This window comes from Dendrobates tinctorius, unplaced genomic scaffold, assembly GCF_039654945.1.
Source record: "Dendrobates tinctorius isolate UK_male_01 unplaced genomic scaffold, ASM3965494v1 ptg000023l, whole genome shotgun sequence".
Classification (NCBI taxonomy): domain Eukaryota; kingdom Metazoa; phylum Chordata; class Amphibia; order Anura; family Dendrobatidae; genus Dendrobates; species Dendrobates tinctorius.
The window spans coordinates 7,302,642-7,320,340 of NW_027361691.1; the positions used below are offsets into that span (position 1 = coordinate 7,302,642).

A 17,699-nucleotide genomic window follows, 5' to 3' on the forward strand; every position below is an offset into this window, starting at 1 on the left:
TTGTATTCACCATTAAATATCAATCCTGTAGTTTTCCCTCAACTCTGCATTCTGACATTCCGCAGTCATTCTTAGTGGAAGTCTTAGTGGGGATCCGTGACGAGGATTACGAGCTTAGGTATTTTGGCCAAAATATCAACTAATACCTCACATTTTTTAATGTGTTTTGTTTTTGCACTTTTTTTTTTATTCGGGGTGCAGTTGGGCGCATTTGGTCTTGTAAACTGTGGTGTCTGTTCACATGGGATGCATCTTGATAGCCTGGGCAGCCCGCTTAATCTAACAGAAGGGCGTAACTAATAAGTGGTTAACCTGGATGCTGTGCATTGCCATAGTGTGAACAGCGCCACATACAAGCCTTCATTGTGCATTTATATACCAAGCAGCCGCCCCCTGCCCCCTCCATGGATTGGTAGGCTGTGAGCGGCCGTCTCATCGGTATTCTTGCACCTGTGTTGCCATCTTAACTATATGGGTCCACTGTATCCTGATAGTGCATTTGTTTGGAGGCCTTGGCAGGTAAGCATCTCTGCCTTTTCTGCTGTATTAGTGGAAGTTTTATTAACAAATCGAAACCTTGATTTTACCAATCCTGTTGTCAGCGGGTTGTGTCCTTACACATTGTCAGCAATTATTGGACAGTGTCAGACTATAGGGACACTCAAACTGGTAAGACCCAATTGTCAATTAGTAACATAGAAACATAGTTATTAAGGTTGAAGGAAGACTTGAAGTCCATCTAGTTCAACCCATATCCTATCCTAACATGTTGATCCAGAGGAAAGCAAAAAAAAAAAAAAAAAAAAAAAAAAAAAAAAACAAACCATGTGGCAAACCATAAGCTTCACATTGGGGAAAAAAAATTCCTTCCCGACTCCACATACGGCAATCAGACTAGCTCCCTGGATCAACGCAATATCAAGGAAACTAGTGTATATACCCTGTAATATTATACTTTTCAAGAAAGGCATCCAGTCCCTTCTTAAATTTTAGTAGGCAATCACTCATTACAACATCATATGGCAGAGAGTTCCATAGTCTCACTGCTCTTACAGTAAAGAATCCGCGTCTGTGAGTATGCTTAAACCTTCTTTCCGCCAGACGTAGAGGATGCCCCTTGTCCCTGTCACAGGTCTAAGAGTAAAAAGATCATTAGAAATGTCTTTGTATTGTCCCCGCATATATTTATACATTGTAATAAGATCACCCCTAAGCCTTTGATTTTCCAAACTAAACCCCAAGTGTAATAACCTGTCTTGATATGGCAGACCCCCTAGTTCCCCAATAACCTTGGTCCCTCTTCTCTGCACCCGCTCCAGTTCAGCTATGTCTTTCTTGTACACCGGAGACCAGAACTGTACATAGTATTCTAAGTGTGGTCACACTAGTGACTTATACAGGGGTAAAATTATGTTTTCCTCATGACCATCTATGCCTCTTTTAATGCATCCCATTATTTTATTTGCCTTTGCAGCAGCTGCCTGACACTGGCCACTAAATGTGAGTTTGTCGTCCACCCATACACCCAGGTCTTTTTCAGTGACAGTTTTGCCCAGTGTTTTACAATTAAGCACATAATTATACATCTTGTTCGTTCTACCCAAGTGCATGACCTTACATTTATCCCCATTAAAGCTCATTTGCCATTTATCAGCCCAAGCTTCTAGTTTACATAAATCATTCTGTAATATAAAATTGTCCTACTCTGTATTGATTACCCTGCAGAGTTTAGTGTCATCGGCAAATATTGAAATTTTACTCTCTATGCCCCCTACAAGGTCATTAATAAATATGTTAAAAAGTGGGCCCAATACTGACCCCTGTGGTACCCCACTGCTAACCGTGACCCAGTCTGAGTGTGCTCCATTAATAACCACCCTTTGTTTCCTATCCCTGAGCCAGCTCTTAACCCACCTACACATATTTTCCCCTATCCCCATTGTTCTCATTTTATGTATCAACCTTTTGTGTGGCACCATAGCAAAAGCTTTTGAAAAGTCCATGTACACCACGTCCACTGCATTCCCTTGGTCCAGTCCGGAACTTACCTCTTCATAAAAGCTTATCAGATTAGTCTGACAGAACGGTTCCTCGTAAACCCATGTTGATATTGGGTCATGAGGTTATTCTTCTCCAGATACTCCAGTATAGTATCTCTCAGAAAACCCTCCAGGATTTTGCACACAGTTGAGGTTAAACTTACTGGCCTATAATTTCCGAGTTCAGTTTTTGTCCCCTTTTTGAATATTGGCACCACATTTGCTATACGCCAGTCCTGTGTTACAGACCCTATTATGGAATCTTTAAAGATTAAAAATAATGGTCTATGACTGTGCTTAATTCCTGCAGTACTCGGGGTGTATCCCATCCGGGCCCAGGGATTTGTCAATTTTAGTGATTTTTAGACGCTGCCGTACTTCCTGCTGGGTTAAGCAGGTGACATTTAATGGAGAATTTTTATCCCTGATCACGTTATCCGTCATGGGATTTTCTTGTGTAAATACTGTTGAAAAAAAGCCATTTAGCATATTGGCTTTTTCCTCATCCACGATTTCACCCAGACTATTTTTAAGGGGGCCAACACTATCATTTTTTAGCTTCTTACTATTTATGTAGGTAAAGAATATTTTGGGATTATTTTTTACTTTCTCTGGCAATGAGTCTCTGTCTCAATCTTTGCTGCCTTGATTTGCTTTTTACAGAATTTATTTAATCTTCTGTATTTAGTTAATGCCTCATCGCTACCTACTTGCTTTAATTCTCTAAATGCTTTCTTTTTGTCCCTTATTGCTCCCCTTACAGCTCTATTTAGCCATAGTGGTTTCCTCCTATTTCTCGCATGTTTATTCCCATAAGGCAGGGGTCCCCAACCGCCGGGCCGCGGCCCAGCACCGGGCCGCTGCAGTGCCCTTGCCGGTCCGCGGACACAAGGGGAGCCAGGGGCGGTCAGTGGCGTAGCGGGGGCGGCGCGCAGCATTTCTTAGCGGCGTGTGTAGCGGCGGGCAGGGAGCGATCAAGCAGCTCCGCTGCCTGCAAGAGGGAATAGCAGGAGCGGAGCTGCAAGGACCCGTCCACTGCGTCCAGCTTCCTGCCCACCGCCCGCGCTTCCTGTCTCTGACTGACACAGAGGAGCGCGGCCGCTGCTGTGTCAGAGCGAGGAAGCGCGGGCGGCGGGCAGGTGAGAGGAGAGAGGTGGTGTGTGTGTATGTCTGTCTGTCTGTGTACATGTATGCATGCGTGTAGCCTGGCCCTGGAGGAGATGGGTGTGGGTGTGGGTAGCCTGGCCCTGGAGAAGATGGGGACATGAGGAGAAGGCCATGAGGGGAGTGATGGGGTGAAGGCAATGATGGAGAGACAGCAGTGATGGGGTGAAGGCAATGATGGAGAGACAGCAGTGATGGGGTGAAGGCAATGATGGAGAGACGGCAGTGATGGGGTGAAAGCAATGATGGGGAGACGGCAGTGATGGGGAGACGGCAGTGAAGGGGAGACGGCAGTGATGGGGAGACGGCAGTGATGGGGAGACGGCAGTGATGGGGAGACGGCAGTGATGGGGAGACGGCAATGATGGGGAGACGGCAGTGATGGGGAGACGGCAGTGATGGGGAGACGGCAATGATGGGGAGACGGCAATGATGGGGAGACGGCAATGATGGGGAGACGGCAATGATGGGGAGAGGGGAGTGATGGGGAGAGGGGAGTGATGGGATGAAGGCAATGATGGGGAGAGGGGAGTGATGGGGTGAAGGCAATGATGGGGAGACGGCAGTGATGGGGAGAGGGGAGTGATGGGGTGAAGGCAATGATGGGGAGTGATGGGGTGAAGGCAATGATGGGGTGAAGGCAATGATGGGGAGAAGGGAGTGATGGAGCACTCATTCAAAACCTATGGTGAGTTGAGTCACATTATAAATGTTATTTAATTATAAGTATGCACTGCTACACTACAACCGTGTCCATAGCCCCGCCCCCTTATGACCAAAGCCCAGCCCCTGCCACACCTCCATCCCCGCCCTACCGGGCCATGGAAGAATGGTCTTGCTTGAAACCGGTCCCTGGTGCAAAAAAGGTTGGGGACCACTGCCATAAGGTATATACACTGTGCACAGCTCCTATTCAGGATGCTAATAAACGTCTCCCATTTTCCTTGTGTATTTTTAGGTCTCAGGATATCGTCCCAGTTAATTGCTCCAAGATCATCTCTCATCCGTTGGAAATTTGCCTTCCTGAAGTTTAGTGTCCTTGTAACCCCTCTACTACACATCTTATTAAAGGATACATGAAAACTTATTTGTGATCACTATTACCCAAGTGACCCTCAACCCTTACATTTGATATGCTGTCTGGCTTGTTGGTTAATATTAGGTCTAGCAGTGCCCCCCCCCTCTTGTTGGGTCCTGAACCAGTTGTGAAAGGTAATTGTCTCAGTTGTCAGACACCTATTATTTTTGCTGGAACTGCAGGTTTCGGTTCCCCAATGTATTTCAGGGTAGTTGAAGTCCCCCATAATAATGACTTCTCCTTGAGTCGCAGCTTCATCTATTTGCTTTATGAGGATATTCTCTGTTGCTTCCATTATTTTTGGAGACTCATAACAAACCCCCCCATCAGTAATTTATTATTTTTCCCCCCTCCCCTTATCTCCACCCACAGGGATTCTACATTTTCATTAGATTCATGTATATTATCACCTCTTGATAAATTATAACAGTTTTAAGATAAGAGGATCCATAACTTATTTTTTTTAAAGGTCTTTTTATTAAATACTAGAAAAGCTAGAGAGAAGATTGGCCCACATTATCCCATTCTGACATGTGATGTACATATACTCCAGTGTGTGATGTACAATTGTATGATGCAGGCGCAGGAACTAAGCCTATACTATACCAGGCAGATGGCGGCTGTGTTATGCAGTCAGCATCTGAATGTAAGATTAAGCAGCAGTAGGAGCTGACAGCAACATTGAAGGCGTGTGGTCCTTGGGAAGCGCAGTTCCAAGCAAAAAAAAGTAAACCCAACTGATATCGCAGGACGCTCCAATTTTATTTATTTTTTTAAACTGTGAAGGTGGACACCATAAATAAAAGATACAAGATCAAAACACCAGAACTGGTTTCTAGTTACCGCAACTACCCTTAAAAATGCTATGAAAAAAGGCGATAAACACATTCAATGTACTCGAAAATATTATCAATGAAAACTACTGCTGGCTACGTAGAAATCAAGCCTTTACTCATTTCTAAGTTATCTGTTGATTAAATGGTTTATTTTACTTCTAAAATAAAAAAAAAATAAAAAAGTTTAATGTGGGATGACACAGACAATAGCTTTTACACAGATTAAAGGGGTTGTCCAGTAAAAATACGTTATCCCCCATCCACGGAATGGAGGATAACTGATAAGTGGGGGTCTGACCTCTGGCCCCTGCGCGCCAATTCACCAGAACAGGGAAATTTTTTAATCAGAGCATTCTTACAAAATGTAGCAGCAAGTTACAGGGGTTGGACAAAATAATGAAAACACCTAACGTTTTGGCATCATAATCTTCGAACATGTTATAAACATGCAAACCGTGACATATGGTAATGTTTTGTAGTTGATAATTTGTGTTATGTGTATGTTAATTAACTGTTTGTTTTGCAGAATTGTAAGAACATTGATGAGAATCTGATACCAATGGCAGACCTCTCGGATTTTCAAAGAGGCCAAATTGTTGGTGCTCGTATGGCATGCGCTTGTCTACCAGAAAGTGCCCGAAAGCTTGGCGTGTCAAGAAGTGCTGGCTCCAAAGTAATGACTGCGTTTGAAAGAGAAGGAAACGTCAGCAGCAAAGCACAGGTCCAGCCGAAAGTCGAAGTTGACTGAGAGAGACCGTCGTACTCTAAAGCGAATTGTGAGAGGATCGCAAGACCACGGCTCCGAAAATCACTGCTGAGCTCAGTGAACACCTACAGAACCCAGTGTCCACGAAAACTGTTCATCAGGAGCTGCACAAATCTGGATTCCACGGATGAGCTGCAATTCGAAAACCGCTGCTCTCAATGACAAATGATTCCAAGCGTTTAGAGTGGTGTAGAAAACTCCAGAATAGGTCCCTCGAGCAGTGGAAACATGTGATATTCTCAGACGAATCATCGTTTACCCTATTTCCAACCTCCGGCCGAGTGTACGTTTGGAGACAGCCGAAAGAAGCATTCCATCCAGACTGCCTTCTCCCAACCGTAAAACATGGCAGAGGTTCTGTGATGATCTGGGGTGCTATTTCGTGGAGATCCGCCGGGCCAATGATATCCCTTCATGGAAGAATTAACAGCTGAGATTTAGGGATTTTGGGTGACCAAGTGCATCCTATGGTTCAAGCACTGTTCCTGCAGGGGACGCCATCTTTCAGGATGATAATGCACCAATTCATACAGCTAGAATAGTTAAAGCATGGCGCGAGGAACATTCTAATGAAGTTGAGCATCTCATCTGGCCCCCACAATCCCCAGACCTCAACATTATTGAGCATTTATGGCCAATTTAGAGATTCAAGTTAGACGTCATTTCCACCGCCATCGCCTCTCAAAGAACTGGAGGGTGTTTTAACTGAAGAATGGGCTACAATTCCTTTGGAAACAATTCACACCTTGTATGAATCCATACCTCAGAATTGAGGCTGTAATCGCCGCAAAAGGTGGACCTACACCATATTAAACTAACTTGTTGATTTTTCCAGGTGTTTCCATTATTTTGCCCAACCCCTGTAGATGCTCGATCTCCGCTCCATTCATTCTCTCTGGGGCTGGCAGACAAAGCCAAGCACAGCCCGATAAAGGAATGAATACAATGACATTCAAGCATGTGCGCTGCCGCTCCATTTTAAACTAGGATAAAAGTGCCTTAGTTTGCTAATCAGTTCAGGCCTCAGCATTCAGACATCCAATAACAAATCATCACCTGTCCCTAGGATAGGTGATAAAAAGGTGTGAAAAAAAAAAGTTAAGCCTAAAACCAGAAAAAAAAAACCACACATTTTCTTGAAAATTTACAGCTGCTCTGACCATTTGTAGAATTGTCTAAATTGAGGAAAGTCATATGTGTCTTGATTTATTTTATTTTTTTTTTTAAATAAGATTAGTCATTTCTAATCATTTACCGTCCTAATACTGCTGCACTCCAAAAAACAAGACGTGATTTCCCACCTCCCCAGTAAGCCATGTCTGTGACCACAGCTGCTCCCATGTGACTAGCGACATTCAATAGGGCTTGTAGGGGGGATTGAAACAATTAACTTTTCTAAAAACAGCATAACCATGGGCTTTATTTAGTATTGCACCTTAAGTCCCATTTAAAATGAATAGGGTTAACTCCAGTACCAGGCGCAGCCAATGGTGCAGTTTATGAAAAGAACATGGATACATCTTACTAATCTGTTTACGATTATTTACATAATGATTTCAGATAAGTTTCATTATAGCATTATGTCAAATCACAAAATATAATTAAAGATCCATAATCATTAGAATCACACAATTATAAAATTAGGTTCATGAAATTATTTAGCTGATCAGCCAGTACATCATGTCAGATGATTATCTGTGACAAATATTATACACGCACGCTTTGGATTTACAGAACCAGTTTTAGCAGCCCGAACATTTCACAGATTAAAGTCCAAAATCAAAGTTTAAGAAGAGACCATTACAAATTACAGAATAATACTTTGCCTTACATTTCTATACCCAACACTCACTACATATCTGTATGTAGCTTATTTAATAGAAATTGCCTAGTTCACATCCAGAAATTAAATTTCAACTTTTTCTATATGTAAATAAATGCATGGTTAAATGAGCACTCCATGCTAAAGCGATGCATTATGCTGTGACTATTGTAGGCTCTGAGTGGGTGGTACAATCCCTGTGTCATGCTCCACCCCCTCGGAACATGCATTTGGACTTCTCCAGTATCAGTGCCTGAAGGGTTTTTTTTTTTTTGTTTTTTTTTTTAACATGCATATTTTTGCTTAAAAGGAATGTCAATCTAATAAGAACACAATAATAATCCTGATTGAGGTCATACATAGTTTATTAGGCAAAATTGCATTCTCCCAGGTCTAGTTAATGGGAGTGGTGCAAGTGATGTGACTCCTATGCTCACTAATTTAAAAAAAAAAAAAAATGACAAAAACTGAAGCATAATTCAGTTACAATGCAGACTAGATTGAAGAGCTAACTTACCACTTTTCTTTCCTACTTGCCCATTCACAAGGCCAGTCTCGAAAGTCGGTTTAGACATCTCATTATGGAGGTCTGTTTCATTTACTGCACCTTCTGAGTTGAATGGATTTTTTCGTTGCTGAAAACACACAGATTATTACAGATCAATCTCTTGTTAAAGCGCTTTTATGAAACAACTTGAGAAAAATCAGGCTGCACCTTGAGCTCCCAGACAGAAGACATTCACATTCAGGACCACTAAAACCTTCATCACCCAACAATGGTGAAATGCTTCAACTACACCTACTTTTATCAAACTTCTGTATGCTATGCAAACATCATGTGAAAGGTCTGTTTAGCTAAGGCAATAACAGGATCTAAGTAAATTTTTCTTAAGGTGGCTTTGGAAAACTATTCCTTGCAATATTCCCAAGACATTTAGGTTTAAATAAAACTAACTTTTTTTATTATACTCACCCGGAGGGCGGTCCTGTCCGATGGGCGTCACAGGTCCAGGTCCGGCACCTCACATCTTCTTGCAATGCCACCCTCCTGCTTGCTTCACAGACTCCCCAACATTGCTCTCCTGCACAAGTGTACTTATTTTCCCTGTTGAGGGCAGAACAAAGTACTGCAGTGCGCTGGCGTTAGGCCTCTCTGACTTTTCCTGGAACCTGCGCATTGCAGTACTCTGTTCTGGCCGCAACTGGGCAGATAAGTACACCTGCGCAGGGGAGCCATGAAGCAAACAGGAGGGAGGTGAACGTAAGATGGGAGGTGCTGGACCCAGATCTGCGACACCCACCTGACCGCCCCCCCAAGGAAAATAAAGTTATTTTTCTTGACTTTCATGTCAGATCAGAGGCTTATCTACAGCATTATAGAATGCTGTATATAAGCTCTAAAAGGCGGTGGCCATATCTTATATTGGCCAAAACTGCTGACAGGTTTGCTTTAACTCTAGGCCAGTTTCACACTATTGTGTTTCAGACACGGTCCGTATTTGGACCACTATACATGAACTTACTGTGGGGGTCTCCTGACCTGAAACCGACAGCCTCATGGGCATATGTGAGGCTGTAGAGTTGGGGGTCAATAGACCCACAGACAGTCCATGCATTACTGTCCCAGTACAGTGCAAAACTTGTATGGGTGAATCTGGTCTTCCACCACTAAAACAGTTATGGGTTCTGGCTGCAACCCACTTTAGACTCATGTCTACTTCTGCCACAAGAACAGCAAAGGGGTTTGCTAGACCCCATACCTGCATTCCTAATGTGAAATTAAAATTAAGGGGATCCTGGCAAATATTATGCATTTTAGTTTTGTTTGCCTTTAATTCCATCACTATAATAGCAGTTGTGCCTTTTAAACCCCACTTCACGTTGTAGTTTTGATAATTCCTACTGCCGTCAATCTTGTCATTTTGGCCATTTCCACTTATGACAGTAATGGGGTCTTGTTAAACCCCATACATTTTAATTTTGTTCATCTTATTTTCCACCACTGGAACAATAATGGGGCTCTAGCTAGATTTTTAGTCACCAATCCAACACGCAAGTTTGAAAAAAATGTTCATCTGTAAAACTAAGACTTCAAGGAGTATAGCTTGGAGAAGAGTGCAAACACCAACTTAAGATCAAAGCATTAATGTAGCTTTTGATTGGTGCAAATGTGGATGGAGTTGTAGTCTACGTTGCCTACTCTTGTTTATCTGTAGGTATGCATACCTATTTTTCTGCCATTCAAGTGCAAAATTTATGAAGCTATATTTTTTTTGGGAAATACAATATTAACTCCTTTCTGACATCAGGCGTAATAGTACGCCGATGTCAAATTCACTCCTTTTGATATGGGCTCCAGTGGTGAGCTCACATCTTTCCCGGGACATGACAGCTATTTTGAACCGCTGACATGTGCCCACAATAGCCACAGATGGAATCGCGATCCACCCTTGGCTATTAACCCATTAAATGCCGCTGTCAAACGCTGACAGCGGCATTTAACAAGCGCTTCCAGCAATCGCGCCTGAAATCCGCCCACCGGTGACCCGCGTCACGTGATCGCAGGTGTAATTCTTCTACATAGAGGCACACTGATCATCACCTCTATGTAGCAGAGCCGATCGAGTTATGGCAGCTTCTAGTCTCCCATGGAGACTATTGAAGCATGCCAAAAATAAAAAAAAAAAGAAGTTTTTAAAAAAATATAAAAAAAGTTGATGTCTTTGTTGTGTATTATAAAACAATAAAATAATTTTTCTTATCCAAATTTAAGAGTTCAAATCACACCCCTTTTACCCAATTCAAAAAAAAACAAAAAAAAAAAAAAAAAAAAAAAAAAAACACACCACATATTTGGTATCAACACACTTGGAATCGCCCGATTAATAAAAAAAGGATTAACCCGATAGCTAAACGATGTAGCAGGAAAAAAAAAAAAAAGTGAATACCAGAATTGCTTTTTTTGATCACCGCGACATTGCATTAAAATGCAATAACGGGCAATCAAAAGATCTGCACCAAAATGGTATCAATAAAAAACGTCAGCTCGGCACGCAAAGCATAAGCCCCCACCCAACCCAAATTATGAAAAACGGAGATGCTACAGGTATCGGAAAATGGCGTAATTTATTTATTTTAAACAAAGTTTGGATTTTTTTAACCACTTACCGTATATACTGGAGTATAAGCCGACCCCCCTAATTTTGCCACAAAAAAAATGGGAAAACTTATTGACGAGTATAAGCCTAGGGTGGAAAATGCAGCAGCTACTGGTAAATTTAAAAAATAAAAATAGATACCAATAAAAGTAAAATTAATTGAGACATCAGTACGTTAAATGTTTTTTGAATATCAATATTGAATCAGGAGCCCCACATAATGCTCCATACAGTTCATGATAGCCCCATAAGATTCTCCATAGAATAATATGCCCCATATGCGGCCCCATAAAGGTTATGGCCCCATAACATGTTCCATAGATTATGCCCCATAAGATGCTCCATAGAATAGGCCCCATATGCTGCCCCCATAAGATGCTCCATAGATTATGCCCCCATAAGATGCTCCATAGATTATACCCCTGTATGTTGCCCCCATAAGATGCTCCATAGATTATGCCCCTATATGTTGCCCCCATAAGATGCTCCATAGATTATGCTCCTATATGCTGCCCCTATAAGATGCTCCATAGATTATGCCCCTATATGCTGCCCCCATAAGATGCTCCATAGATTATGCCCCTATATGCTGCCCCCATAAGATGCTCCATAGATTATGACCCCATGTGCTGCCGCTGCTGCATTTAAAAGTAAAAAAAAAATGACACCCGTCGCTGGGCCAGGTGCCGGTGTCACTGCTGGCACCTGAGATATTCACCTGTCCCACGGTCCATCGATGCTTGCTGCTGTCTGGCAAGTCATCCGTCAGTCACGTTCAGACTGCAGGGGGCGCGGCGCGCACTAACCACGTCACCGTGCCCTCTGCAGTCTGAACGTCACTGACAGATGATGTGCCAGACAGCAGCAAGCAGCAATGGACCCCAGACAGGTGAGTATCGCTATACTTACCAGTCCTGGCACGGTCTCTGCAGTCCCCAGCTTCTCCGCGATATCCCTTCCTGCCTTCGGCGGTCACTTAGTACCGCTCATTACACTCATGAATATGCGCATATTCATGAGTGTAATGAGCAGCGGTACCATGTGACCGCCGAAGGCAGGAAGGGAGATCGCGGAGAAGCTGGGGGCTGCAGAGACCGTGCCAGGACGGGTAAGTATGACCTGACACCCCCGCCCCCCTGGTGTATAGGACTCGAATATAAGCCGAGAGGGTGACTTTCAGCCCCAATAAATGGGCTGAAAATCTCGGTTTATATTAGAGTATATACGGTAGATAAAAGAGAACCTAGACATGTTTGGTATCTGTGACCTGGAAAATCATAATGGCAGGTCAGTTTTAGCATTTAATGAACATAGTAAAAAAAGCCAAACAAAAAACCAGCGTGGGATTGCACTTTTTTGCAGTTTCAATGCACTTGGAATTTTTTTACTGTTTTCTAGTACACGGCATGGTTAAACCAATGGAGTCGTTCAAAAGTACAACTCTTCCCGCAAAATACAAGCCCTCACACGGCCATATTGATGGAAAAGTAAAAAAAAAAAAAATAAAGTTATGGCTCTGGGAAGAAGGGGAGCGAAAAATGAAAATGCAAACAAAAATACCTCTGGGGGTTAAAGGGTTCAAATGAGGAAAATCATGGTAAAAAAGCAAAACCATGAAGACAGACATTGAAGTAGACAATCGTTACCTTTGCAGGGGAAGCGGTTCCATTCATGATATTTTTGCCAATATCTGGAGAGTGGAGGTTCACTTTTCTTGCGCTGATGAAGGCAAAAAGTTCCATATTACAAAATGTATTCTAAATAAGAACTATTATTTGCTTCTGTAGAACTTTTGCACATTTGGTTCTTCGCCATCACATTTCACATTTATAGCAACATTATTGCTCTCGAGCCATTACAAGAGAAGCCGATCGAGATTTATGAGCCAAATATCCATATTTCAAAACAGCAAGGTCAGTACAACCTGAAAAAGACCTCGCTATAGACATGGATTGTGGCCGCTGCAGCAGTTTTGTCCTTTTAACAAACATTACTATTTAAGAGTCATTCGATACTTATCTTTGGTTTGCTAGGTGTGCAAAGTTTATTTTTGGGAGGATAATGTGAGCAAAGTATTTATCAGTGACTCCAAGTGTCAACATAGGATAAGTCAGATCCAGAGAACAACTCCAAAAGCCACCATGCTGAAGTTTCTTTGAAGGAACACCCTAATCCTGGAGGTTCTCTATTTGATGACCAGCTACATTAAGAGGATTTTTTTTTTTTTTTTTTAAACTAAGGAATATTGCAAGGAAATGAGCCATTGTTTATTTACAGTCACTACCAATACATATTTAAAAATTAAAGATCAAAAATCTTGCAAGTTTCACTATAACTTGCTGCTCTGTAAAGATTGGCTTCTTTTTTGCAAGAGTGTTAACAGACGTTCAGGAATAATTGCAGCCCCAATTATTTTAAAAGACTAAAATTATTGTGCTGATTAATAAACAAAAAAAAAAAAAAAAAAAAGGAATAAGGTGCTGATCCTCAGTAACATCCTGTGTTATACTCCAGAGCTGCACTCACTATTCTGCTGGTGCAGTCACTGTGTACATACATTACTGATCCTGAGTTACACCCTGTATTACACTCCAGAGCTGCACTCACTATTCTGCTGGTGCAGTCACTGTGTACATACATTACTGATCCTGAGTTACACCCTGTATTATACTCCAGAGCTGCACTCACTATTCTGCTGGTGCAGTCACTGTGTACATACATTACATTACTGATCCTGAGTTACATCCTGTATTATACCCCAGAGCTGCACTCACTATTCTGCTGGTGCAGTCACCGTGTACATACATTACATTACTGACCCGGAGTTACATCCTGTATTATACTCCAGAGCTGCACTTACTATTCTGCTGGTGCAGTCACTGTGTACATTACATTACTGATCCTGAGTTACATCATTATACTCCAGAGCTGCACTCACTATTCTGCTGGTGCAGTCCCTGTGTACATACATTACTGATCCTGAGTTACATCCTGTATTATACTCCAGAGCTGCACTCACTATTCTGCTGGTGCAGTCACCATGTACATACATTACATTACTGATCCTGAGTTACATCCTGTATTATACCACAAAGCTTCACTCACTATTCTGCTAGTGCAGTCACCGTGTATATACATTACTGATCCTGAGTTACATCCTGTATTATACTCCAGAGCTGCACTCACTATTCTGCTAGTGCAGTCACTGTGTATATACATTACATTGTTGGTTGTCACTTGAAACAGTTACATTTTTCATTACAAACACTACTATTAGTGCCTCCCGTGGAGAATTTCAGCTCTTAGGGTCCTGTTACACATAGTGACGCTCCATGCTGGCCAGCAGGACGCCAACGATCAAAAAATGGCCTAGGACATTTGAGCACGATCAGCAATATTCAGCGGTGGGCCAGCAGTCGCTGCTATGTCACACATAGCGAGATCCCTGGCGAGGTCGATGTTGCGTCACAAAACCTGTGACGTTTCAACGATCTCGCTATGTGAGACGGGGCCTTTAGACTTGCAAATTAGTGAATGCAGCTCTTAGAGTACAATCCAGGATGTAACCCAGAATCAATACAGGACAGACAGATACTTGTTTATTTGGTGAATTCCGATTTATCTTATAGCTTTATGTTCATGACAAGTCTATACCCATGACCTTACATATTCACATCCCCCCGCCCCGATTCTGGCCTATGCAGCAAAAAACAAAAACAAAAAAAACACTCCTCTCATATTAATATAAAACCCATGCTGACAATATTTATGCCATCAATAGAGTTTTTGTACCTCTGGATGGACTGAATATTAGACGGCATCAGGTCTTCTTCCGCTTCGTCTGGTGGCTCCATGACACCGTACAGCTCTGGAGGAATAAAAAGCTCTTGGTTGACACTGTTCACCCAGCGTCTCTGTGATTTGTCCTTACTGCTCTGACTTAGCTCGGCTAAAATATAAAAAGCAACCATTATTTCTGGACGACGTGTGAGGAAACACGGGGTACTGTATTCACATAGTTAATCATTCGGGGTCAGGGTATTGTAGAAAAATGTGAAAATTCAAGTTATTAGACTAGATTAACATTGTAATTAAAAGGGGTATTCCCACCTTTAAACAATTATGGCGTAACTACAGGCCATAATTGTGATAGATGCCGACCTCTGGGACCCAGTGTTCTCTTCGGGATAGGGGCCTCCGGCTGTCATGTCCAGGCAGAGAAGAGTCTGTGTTCGCAATTTTTCTTAATTTACGCAAGCTTGGCTTTTTTCATAACTTCCATAGAAGTGCATGGAGAAAGTCATACACCTGCATAGTCAAGTCTATTTACTCCACATATTGATGCAGACGCCTCTTCAGAAGTCCGTATAATAGTTATATTCTTGTACATAGGAGCAGTATTATAGTAGTTATATTCTTGTACACAGGAGCAGTATTATAGTAGTTATATTCTTGTACATAGGGGCAGTATTATAGTAGTTATATTCTTGTATATGGGGCAGTATTATAGTAGTTATATTCTTGTATATGGGGCAGTATTATAGTAGTTATATTCTTGTACATAGGGGCAGTATTATAGTAGTTATATTCTTGTACATAGGAGCAGTATTATAGTAGTTATATTCTTGTATATGGGGCAGTATTATAGTAGTTATATTCTTGTACATAGGGGCAGTATTATAGTAGTTATATTCTTGTATATGGGGCAGTATTATAGTAGTTATATTCTTGTATATGGGGCAGTATTATAGTAGTTATATTCTTGTACATAGGGGCAGTATTATAGTAGTTATATTCTTGTACATAGGAGCAGTATTATAGTAGTTATATTCTTTTACATAGGGGCAATATTATAGTAGTTATATTCTTGTACATAGGGGGCAGTATTATAGTAGTTATATTCTTGTACATAGTAGCAGTATTATAGTAGTTATATTCTTGTACATAGGGGGCAGTATTATAGTAGTTATATTCTTGTACATAGGGGGCAGTATTATAGTAGTTATATTCTTGTACATAGGAGCAGTATTATAGTAGTTATATTCTTGTACATAGGGGACAGTATTATAGTAGTTATATTCTTATATATAGGGGGCAGTATTATAGTAGTTATTTTCTTGTACATAGGGGGCAGTATTATAGTAGTTATTTTCTTGTACATAGGGGCAGTATTATAGTAGTTATTTTCTTGTACATAGGGGCAGTATTATAGTAGTTATATGCTTTTGCATGGAGATTGTATTAGTTATACAGCTGAGTGACCTTGAAAGATTGCCATCGGTCAAGCAGAATTGCACGATACGGAAATATACATTACATGTCACTTACCTATAGTTGCTGGGTTTTTCCGCTTCCTAATTGAGGCTCTGACTAGGTCAGCTCCATGTATTTTCTCTCGGTGTCTTCTCGATTTGGCCTCATAAAACCATTGGCCACTTTTATACTTTAACTCATTCTCATCATTGACTTCATCCTGTAGATGACTGTAAACCAAACAGGGACAGATTCATTACAGGATATAAAACCAGCAAAAGAATTCTACCTATTTTTAATTTTCGCTCTCATACCCCTCCTGGAAATACAGTATGTGCACACTTGCATGTTGTCATCCTGTTATTCCTCCTCCATATAAACATTATTAATAACATTGTGTTACCATTCCCCTCCATGATTGCTCCAGTTTCAGATAGCGCTGAAAACACGCCCCATTGATAAAGATACCAAGTTTTCCATTTGTCCATACTCAGAAAAATGCAAAAAAAAAAATTAAATAAAAATCTTTTTTTTTTTCAAATGGATTCTGGTTGTTCCACATTTTCAGGTTAATTCTAAAGCAAAAGACCGCTCTGAATACGCAGCTTAAAATCCTGACACTTGCTCCGCCACCCCCAGGCAGTGAAATCTTACCTTGCGGCAATCAGCAAATATAAACATATATACAGTATATAGGTTTTGTGGAGCAGCTTTTCTGGGTACAAGATTCAAAAAGGTGAAGTAAAGGCCAAAGGGTGGCAACATCCTTGATTAATGCCATGTAAATGGCTAATAGGAATCCTCACATTCCAAGGGTTAAAGCGACAATTAAAGCCGTCACCCTCAATTACTGCAGATCCGGGTGTAGTAATAGCATCTATGCATCCTCTAAAGCTAATGTTATAGCAGGTGATGCTCAGATGTTTCATGCTCATTTTAAACCTCATTTTTTTTAATGGTGTCCTGAGTTGTATACCCCCACCCAAAAAAAAAAAAAAAAAAAAGAAGTGGAAAAAATATATATAGGGCACAGTCACTTGAACACTAGGACTACCGGACTGGTCACCCCTCCTAGAACTACCGCATGGAGTCATTTTGACTCCTGGCTTGTTTTCATTTTTTTTTAGAGTTTCTTGGTATTGTTGTATCTTTAATTTTATAGAATGCAAAATAGCAAGAATATCGTCAGGCTTTAGCGCACTTCTAGCCATATTAGCAATTAGCAAAACTGCAGGCCGTATTCTACAGAAATTATGTAGTCCACTCGAGAGTTCACTGACGGATGTGTAGGTCAACTATATTTGCAAAAATGCTAATTATAAGCCTAAGCCAACATTTATTCTAAACATACAAGTAAATGAAAACTAAAAGATATAATAACATTTAGCAACAAAGACTAGCAAAAAAAAAAAAAATACCTCTTTTTGTAAAATTTACCTTTCATTACCAAAAGGGAGTCATTTTGACTCCCTACTGTAGAGAGTCAAAATGACTCCCTTTGGTAATGAAAGGTAAATTTTGCAAAAAAGGTACTCTTTCAAAAAGTAGTCAAAATATTTTTTTTTGCATCCTAAATGAGCGTC

At 41.2% G+C, this 17,699-nt stretch overlaps 1 protein-coding gene across 14 annotated transcripts in view; it reads right to left on the reverse strand.

The window, feature by feature from the left end:
- SYTL2 (synaptotagmin like 2) overlaps nucleotides 1-17,699 on the reverse strand; it is a 135,203-nt gene that overhangs the window by 40,773 nt on the left and 76,731 nt on the right. For 12 of the 14 annotated variants that reach the window (XM_073569208.1, XM_073569211.1, XM_073569213.1 and 9 more), the window contains exons 3-6: nucleotides 16,192-16,346; nucleotides 14,656-14,812; nucleotides 12,510-12,582; nucleotides 8,223-8,340 (exon numbers count right to left, since the gene is read on the reverse strand). In XM_073569208.1, coding sequence (XP_073425309.1) covers nucleotides 8,223-8,340; nucleotides 12,510-12,582; nucleotides 14,656-14,812; nucleotides 16,192-16,346 — 503 coding nt within the window. Of the gene's footprint in view, nucleotides 1-8,222; nucleotides 8,341-8,420; nucleotides 8,477-12,509; nucleotides 12,583-14,655; nucleotides 14,813-16,191; nucleotides 16,347-17,699 lie in introns of those variants that run through there. The other 2 variants (XM_073569210.1, XM_073569212.1) reach the window with 2 other exon arrangements.